Consider the following 9,759-nt stretch of genomic DNA (forward strand, 5'->3'; position numbering starts at 1 on the left):
GTCGAACTATTATTTTCGGTTCGGAACGATGTATGGCAATCTGACGTCACTTACACATTTTTTTTTAAAAAATGTCTAAAATTGCAGAAAGAACATAAAATTATAGCTAAAAGGGAAAGGATAGATTTCCCGGAAGCACACTGCACCCGAAACACAGTCATAGAGCAATGCACCGCAAGGTAGGTCCGCAGCTAAAAGATACAGAAGCGCAAAAAATATAGACGGGTTGCTTGAGAAATCCAACAACATGTACATTTTAATTATATCTAAAATACAAGTGAACAGACAAGCAGAAAAAAAACACAATACAATGAATGGCTTAAACTATGGTGGGCATTTAACCTCCCTCATTGTAAAAATTATTTTTTTATTGACGGTTAAGTTCAAATTTGAATTGGAATGACTATTCGATTTTTCTTTAGATTTAGCGATATTCTAAATAAAAACGAGGAACTGTATTTTATCGGAAAGTGAATTACAATTGAACATGGGCGGGTCATTTTGCCTGTTCTGTTCAGGCGTTGGAAACATCGATATCCTGAAATTTATTTTGATTTTCTGATGGTTATGGAAAGCAAACTATTTTGTAACAAGCTACTGTATAATTATAAATAAATGAATTAAATGTTATTTTGTGCTATTATACGGGTTTAAACGAAATTTTTGAAAATCAGCAAAAAATCTAGCGCGATTCATGAATTCGGAGAAGTCCCAAAGTGGTTTATACCCGTATAAACGACTAAAGTTAGCATTTGATTCTTTATTAAACCACAAAGAGTACAGATGTACATGGCAATTAGGTACAATGTTCAATCATTTTGCAAGTGAATACTAGAAGTTGGATATCTCATGTTTGTTCCACTTCGAGATGCTGATATATCCTGTACAGAAGCAGAGAAAAATGAAACCCAACAACATAGTAGAATTACCCTGCGGCAGCGTCCATAATTGGGCTCGGTGTTGCTATCATGCATAATCCTTTCTGCATAATAAAGTTCCATACTTGTTGATGGTTGGTGTTAAACATCTCGTTTCAAGTAATGATTAGACTCAGTCACTCTGCAATATTTTTTACTTCGTTGCAGTCTATGATCTCAATGGATCTTCTGAATGATTTGAATACGTAATATACCAGTTATTGTATAACAAAGTATCACGTTTCTAAATAAATGAAATTATGTCAATTTCTTTGATATGAAATGTATAGCTCCATTTGTTTAAATGCAAGACACTTAGAAACAAAAGTTACACAATAAACGAAGTCACCGAATATGTCTCCGGTGGCGTCATGCCTCAATAATTCATAAACCAGTGTGGAATAATAGTTACAAAACTAAACGCCTTAAACACATTTTAATGTATCAACCTTTGTATACTTATAATTTCACAAAATTTATTTTTTGCACATAAATTACAATCATCATAAAACATTCTGTTCTATGTACGATTACGTTGACTGTACGATTGTTACTAATAGAAACTTCTTATTTTTGGCATTATCTTTCATAATCCTAATGATACATTCATCAATTTTTTCCAGAAATATGTGCATAGCATACTTAAATTTCAACAATGCAAAATGTGCAACGGCATCAAATCATTAATTTTACGACCTCTAACAATTTTTAAAAAGTCACAAAAATACAGATACCTAGTCTTTTTTTCAAAATGAGCAAATATCATTTATAAGAATACAGGGGAATAGATATTGACTTTTCGCTGATTTGTGATTAAATATCTAATTTTCTTTTTAATTGACAGGATAAGGTTATTTTTTGTCTTGTAAACATGCTTGATATTTATACATATTTGTGTGACTGTTTGAGATTTTATTGGGGCATGGGATAGATAAAGTGATACCATAGTATCACTAAATTTTGTTGCAATGCTCAATGTTATTCTAAACGTACTAAAAATTTCAAAAATGTTGCATTAGTGTTACGAAAGATATTGTTAAAGGTATTAATTATTTTATACTTGTTTAAGGGACTTTACCTATATATTTCCGGCCAGAGATTTTATGATATTATATATATATATATATAAAGCAGTATCGAAACTAATCTTATTGGGTTAGTGACTTGCTGTGGCAATGTGCGTGTTGTTTGTTACTCTAGGCGCTTTTGCCGTAATTGGTGGTCATATTGTGGTGCGTGATTTGTTCTATTATTAATTCTCTCTACTATATTAATAATATAATGCGAACTTGATCCTAGCGATCTCACGTATGGGAAAGTCAACTGTCTGAAATATAATTATATCCCTTAACGCAAATTTCTATATAAATTCATGTATCCCGAGATCCATTAACTTTCGAGAGAAAAATATAGCTTTCCTGGTCCAATCATGTATAAAGACTAATAAAGTCACTACTGATTTGTGAGACATGAAAACAGAGATTGGGTTATAATATGCAAATGTGAACCAGTACGAATGTGTAGTACAATTCGGGCTCGTATATAAGCATATCGAACTATCTTATTGGGTAGTGGACTTGCTGTGCCATGTGCTGTTCGTTTGTACTGCTAGGCGCTTTGCGTAATTGGTCTGGTTATATTGTGTGGTGATTTAGTTCGTATTAATAATTCTCTACTATTAATAATTTATAATGCGACTTGTATCCTAAGCGATCTCACGTATGGAAAAGTCAACTGTCTGAATTAATTATATCCTTAACGCAAATTATGCTTATATATTCAATGTATCTCGAGAATCCATTAACATTCAGAGAGAGAAAATATAGCTTTCTAGGTCCCAATCAGTTATAAAGACTAAAAGTCATACTGATTATGAGACATGAAAACAAGAATTTGGTTAATATATATGCATATGTTGAACCAGTACGAATTGTAACAATTCGGGCTCGTATATAAAGCAATATCGAAACTAATCTATTGGTTAGTGGAACTTGCTGTGGCATGTGCGTGTTCGTTTGCTATGCTAGGGCGCTTTGCCGTAATTGGTCTGGTATAATTGTGTGGTGATTTAGTTCGTATTAATTATTCTCTCTCTTAAATTTATTTATAATGCGAACTTGTATCCTAGCGGATCTCACGTATGGGAAAGTCACTGTTCTTGAATATAATTAAATCCCTTAACGCAAATTATCTATATATATTCAATGTATCCTCGAGATCCAGTAACTTTCAGAGAGAGAAAATATAGCTTCTTGGTCCAATCAGTTATAAAGACTAAAAAGCACTAAATAGATTTGTGAGACATGAACACAGAGATTGGGTATATATATGCAAATGTTGTACCATACGAATGTGTAGTACAATTCGGGCTCGTATATAAAGCAGTATCGAAACTAATCTTATTGGGTTAGTGGACTTGCTGTGGCATGTGCGTGTTCGTTTGTACTGCTAGGCGCTTTGCCGTAATTGGTCTGGTATATTGTGGTGGTGATTTAGTTCGTATTAATTAATTCTCTCTACTATATATATATATATATATATATATAAATACGAGTATATATAGCGTTTATGATGTATATGCAAATGACTATGATTATGTCATTAGATTTAAAATTTTGAATTTGGTTAAATATGTTTTGACCTCTATTGCTAGGTTACTGTGTTTGCAAACGATGCCGAGGTCCATCTGTTTGTGCGAGTTTGTCATTCTGAATATTCCACGTACTTTGGATGGGCTCTATATATAATCCAAGGTGCATTGCTGTCGTTTGGGGCCTTTCTTGCATGGGAAACTAGACATGTAAGTAAAAACATAAGTTACCTTGTAATGTTCTTTACGTTGCATGAAAGAATTTGGTAATAAGCATTTACTATTTGGCAATAAAAATTAGCTATTCAACATTTAGCATTAAGTACATGGCAAGAAACCTGAATTAATGGTAATTTAGCATCATATATTTGTCATTTAACATTTGACAGTTAGTATGACGCACCGGCATTCCATACATATGCAAGGCAATTATTAATGGTGAGTGCCTATACTCGAGATTAAGATTATATGACCTTCATGATGGAAAGAACAAATAGACTGCTAACTTTATTGTGCTTAGTCATGTGCCTACTCATTAAGGTAATCGTGTTGTATTTATTTGTGATGTCACCTTTCATATAAAACTTAATGGTAAATTTGTATATTTCCTGTTTATGTATTATTCAAGTGCAAGATCTGTCATACTTTTCAAAAGTCTAAGCAACCGATTTTAGATATGGTTGGATGTGCTCAGTATGAAATTCTGGTTATGATTTGCCATTTGCTAATTGTTTTTTATTTCTAATTGCTAATTACCAATTGATAAATGCCTGTAGCTATTTTCTAATTGCCATCTGCCAATTTCTGTGTTTAGATTGCATAGTAACTGCCAAATTAAAAATACATTAAACATTAGACATTTGATATTAAGTATATAGCATATGAAATACATTATTAAGCATTTGACATTAATTATCTGGAATAGCAATAAGTATATTGCATTTAGAATTATGCATTTGGCAGTTTTTGTTAAGTTTTGGCATTTAGCAATTAGCAAGGCGCACAGTAATGTTTTGGCTACTGACCATTAAAATGTAGTGCCCCACTGTGATCATTAATTAGTTTGTTTTGTCCACGTTGGCTGTCATTGTATCTTTCTGTACATGTCTGTTCTTGCTGGATTTGAATCACACCTAAACACAATTTGGCAATATTGCGACTTTCCAGTTTTGGTGGTGGAGGAAAACCCCAACTGCCCCTCAAGACATTATTTCAGGCACAGGCAGGAACCGTAAGTTGGCTGGCATCTTCTCATGAAAGAATTCTACAAAGAATTTTAAGCTCCTTTGTGTATATTTCTATCATAAACACATTAATTCAAACATTAATATGAGGTTCGTTTTGAGATGTCTATCTCTTACGTGACCGAAGTTTAATAATTAAAATCTGTGTACCGGTCATCATACTTTTACAGGGAAACAACAATTAGTAAATGTCACGTCATAACGCTAATTGCATTGTTTGGTGATCGTAAGGAGGTTTATCTCATAGAAAATATCACATACGAAGCGACAGAAAATGTGCCTCAGTAATAAAGACTGCGTTCAATACTTTATGTTCACTTTTCTCTCGAGTGACTGTTATATAACATCTTAACATTAGTAGATAATAGAATTTTGATGGCAATAAATGCTCGGTTATGTTAGAAATTGCCATAATAATGTATGTTTGTTCCTATATGTATTGGACCATTTTGACTGTATTTCATATAATAAGGCATTTTATATGATGTCAAATATTTATGGATTCCAGTACCAACCTGTTTTGCTAAAGTAAATGGCAACTTCTTTGCATGGGTACCGAATCAAGGTGTTCTTAATATCAATGTTTTAAGGACAAATATTTGTAAAGTAAACTTGAAATTTAAATGTTTTGAGACATAAAATGTATCCTGATTTCTTCTCTTGTATGCCATTTACTCACTAATCTTGTAGTTTTTCAGTTCTACCTATATAGAGAGGTTAGTAGCAGAGTTCTTTTGACGGTGTTGGCTCATTGTTGACATTTATCCATTAAATGAGTTATGGCCCTCAGAAGAATTTCCAAGCATACAACATTCATCTTTCATTTAAATGAGACAGGTTTGTTAACAATGGGATATATATGGTTAGATTTTGAGTAGGAAAATTTACTCTAACGAAATAGTGCTATGTCTGGTTTCATTTCTTATTAATATCGCTAGGTGGGAAAACTTATTCTTATAAAATAACTTCGAATGAAAAGAAAATTGTTATCTTAATTAGTATGTATTTGAAAATAATAAGAATTACTCTAAAATCTACTAGTAGATGAATTAAACCGAACCTATTTCTATAGATTTAATAAAATATTTCATGATACCACTACAATAGTCATTTAAAAACATAAATCGGAAAATATTTCCTTTTAACACTTTTAAGATGTTGGCGTACATATCCTTGTCTCAATCTTAAAGAGGTCCAGAAAACTAGTGATTCTAAAATGAGCACTGTTTAATATTTGCATATCATCATTTACAGATCTATGTTAAATTCAACTAGGATATCAAATACACACCGTGTCTAAATACAGTTGAAAACAGGATCTTGGTCTGCACAAGTCGCAAAAGCATATTGACTTGCCGCCAGCAGACAAAAAACGAGTTTTAAAGGATACCCTCTATGTTTTTAAAAATCACTACTTAGACAGGTTGGACCCTAAAAAACTGATTATCGCATACTGTTGGTTTTGCTCTGATGAGCATTCTTTATAAATGTCAACTGAATTCACAAAGCAACATTTTAATAGAAATTTCATCACTAAACTATCCAACATTTAATTTAGAAATCAGCTATGATTACACAATCTTTGTTTATCACTTAAGAAAAGACCAAGGGTCTTTCATAATAAGTCATAAGGAAAACAGCTAATGAAAATGTAAATAAATATGATATGATATGATATGATATATATATATGATATATATATTGCAACTACGTTTATAACAACAATGCTTTTTTAAACTTGAATACTATGTGATATAATATGAAAAATGAAATATGACCTACTGAATACTGTTATGCAATTTCATAATTGTATTAAATATAACTTGATGTTGTAAAAACCCAACATTATACTATGTCTTTACCCGTAGCAAAGTAGGCTTATGTTGATTACACCTTCATATAACTTAACAGAACTGGTAACTTGATCGCATACTAGAATCGGAAACATACAGGACATCTTGTTAAATGCTCTCCTATGTGCTCTTTCGGGCAAACAATTCAAATCAGAACACGCATTGTATGTTTGACTATTTTCTTTGAAAATAAATGCACCACAGTAAGATATTACAGTTTTAATTTTGTCCGTATTAATGTCAAGAAAACACATTTTGGTTTAAGGAAGGTATGCTTGTTGAAAAACCCACGTAACATGATAAATCGATTAAATTATCACTTTTTTAAACAAAATAAAGCACAGGCAACATCTTTATTTATTGATAAAATAAAATTCCTCGGATAATCTAGGACCAAGCAAGTTTTCCAAATACAGAAAATAATTTATCGCCGTAGAAGGAAAGCTCTATTTTAAGACGTGTGTTTTAAGAAGAATTATTATCAAAACATTTTCTTTTCATTAAATACATACATATCGTTAATTTCAAAGGTCTAAACAAAATTAAATGATTCATATGTACAACCGGAGCAGTGAGAAGATACAATTTACACTGCATATATTTTTCTTCATTGAATATATCTTCTAAATTGTGATTTAATTTCACGGCGCCCACTAATTGAAATTCGGGTTGTTATTTGCTTGCAAAACCTGACCATCCTATCTCTGTCTTAAATTCATTTGCTTAGTTTATATCTAGATGTTTGTGCATAATGGCTATATCAGACCAATCTACTAGTTTGTAGAAAAACACCATTAAATAAATAAAGGATATAATATGAGTGTCTTTTCATACTGAATTTATTAAACGAGTTGAATAAAATAATAAAATGCGAGGTTCTGCCGAGCATTTTATTAATTCTATGCAACGAGTTTAATATATTCAATTCGAAAAGACACAAATATCACATGTAAGCTCTTCTTGCACTTTGAAACCTAAGATCTTGGCTTCCATATCCTTTCTTTACCTCTTATAGACAAGTTAATACGACCAACGTCTCCTGTACAACGTCAAAGCTTTATTACACCAGTGTATTATCAAAATTATGTAACGGCTTTATTTCACTCCAAAGACGTCAACATGTGATAAATTAGAACATTCTGTTCCCTCCACAGAAGAGTGACAGTGGCGCTTTTGTAAAAACGAAATAATTGCATTTCATTTGTGACAGAGAATCAGCTCAACTAGAAATTGTTCAAATTTAATGTGTTTAAGTGTAATGCGTAAAGAACTGTAAATGATTTGCAAGAGAGTGTAATTGCGCTATTTTATTAAGATTTACGACTAAATTTCATTTAAAATGGCGCTTATTGTAACATATAAATACAATTATTCAGGCAATCAAACTCTTATAAGAATCTCTCAATCAACAGGATTACACATGTTTATATATATATATGTCAATTTGTACTCTTCAGGTAAAGATCCAAGCTCTGAACGACTCGCACCAGATTGGTTTGTGTTTGTACAACGTTGTTATACTAAGTGCCGTAGGTCTTACACTTTCCTTGCTGCTTGTTGACCAAGAGGTGATGATGTATGGAATAACTTCCGGTTGTCTGATCATCGGAACAACATTAACACAGGCCGTGATTTTTATTCCGAAGGTAGGCTGTGGTATTATTTATAGTGGCTGATTTTTAGGGGAGAGAAATCAAATTCTCAAACGTTGTCTCAATTGTGTTGTTAATAATCTAAATCAATAACATTGAAATATTGTTTATTAGGCAACCCGGGTTTAATTCCCGACTCTGACATGTATTTTTTCCTTTCTGTATTTAGCATTTTTAAGATAGTTGAGAAACAAAAACTCATGTTCTAATATTTATTATATGACAAAACTCAATTTGGCAGCCAAAATCTGGAGTCCAGCAACTTTAGTGTCAACCCAAATGTATTGATATATGTTTCACTCTCGTTTTATAAACTACCATGTAGTTCATAATATTTACTTAATTTCGAAGTTACACAAAATGTACACCTGATGAGACTGAATGAGATTTAAAACAATTGTCAAGTAAACACATTTTTTTTTTTTTGCTTCTTTTTTTCAATACTAATGGTATTTAGGCGATCACTACTTTGTGAGGGCCAGATATATCTTATGACTGTTGACGAATTTATTTGAGCCGTGCCATGGGAAAACCATCATAGTGGGTGTGCGACCAGCATGGATCCAGACCAGCCTGCGCATCCGCGCAGTCTGGTCAGGATCCATGCTGTTCGCTAACAGTTTCTCCAATTCCAATAGGCTTTAAAAGCGAACAGCATGGAGCCTGACCAGACTGCGCGGATGCGCAGGCTGGTCTGGATCCATGCTGGTCGCACACCCACTATGTTGGTTTTCCCATGGCACGGCTCATTTAATTTATGTTACATACAATGATCTAAATATTTCTGTGGTAATCATTAATCAGCCGATTAATATACACCACTAGCATGAAACTGCGCGTACAAACATGTTTGTTACAGAATCGGGTGTTTGTGATAACATCTTTTACTTTGATTTTTGCAGATTCACGCAGTGTATAATAAAGTTGATACCAATATGACAACGTTTGAAAATGGAACAGGTGGACAGTCGGCTAACAATGAATCATTACCACGCACAGGCAACACTGCCGACACTGCATAAAACTGCATTCATGACATAAGTTATTCATATATAACGCACTTGTTTGTTTGCTACAAAAATGAGTTCATTGTGTTTGATGGCGCTTGAACAATGTCAGCGAGTATCATAGTAACTTCCTTTTTTAAGTGTAACATAGCATGCATCATCATTTTTCAATCAAGTGGAGATTATGATATGTAAGAAGACTGTAAATATGGTTGCTAGACAAAAGAAATTCATTTGATTATAAACTTAACAAAACTTTTTACGTCCTCTGAGCATTTTGGCAATATCGTTCATATCAGCAGCTCAGCTGATAGCATTTTATTCATTTTATGAATTCAACCCTGGTTTCTGCAAAATTATCGAGTACATACGTTTACAGTTCCATGGGTTTTTATGTGCAAATCTTTGCATGAGCATATTCTGTGTTTTACTACGTGTTCCTGTGGATACTGTTACGTCTAAGAGATTCACCTATGGGGAGTACTTTTATTACACT

The 9,759-nt window shown here is 32.7% G+C and overlaps 1 protein-coding gene across 1 annotated transcript in view; it reads left to right on the forward strand.

The window, feature by feature from the left end:
* Positions 1 to 9,278, forward strand: part of LOC123530971 (gamma-aminobutyric acid type B receptor subunit 1-like) — a 54,111-nt gene extending 44,833 nt beyond the window's left edge. The window contains exons 15-17 of the mRNA XM_045311745.2: positions 3,571 to 3,717; positions 8,062 to 8,250; positions 9,159 to 9,278. Of these exons, the coding sequence (XP_045167680.2) occupies positions 3,571 to 3,717; positions 8,062 to 8,250; positions 9,159 to 9,278 (456 nt within the window). The remainder of the gene's footprint in view (positions 1 to 3,570; positions 3,718 to 8,061; positions 8,251 to 9,158) is intronic.
* The last annotated feature ends 481 nt before the right edge of the window (positions 9,279 to 9,759 follow it).

Source organism: Mercenaria mercenaria, chromosome 11 (genome assembly GCF_021730395.1).
Source record: "Mercenaria mercenaria strain notata chromosome 11, MADL_Memer_1, whole genome shotgun sequence".
Lineage (NCBI taxonomy): Eukaryota > Metazoa > Mollusca > Bivalvia > Venerida > Veneridae > Mercenaria > Mercenaria mercenaria.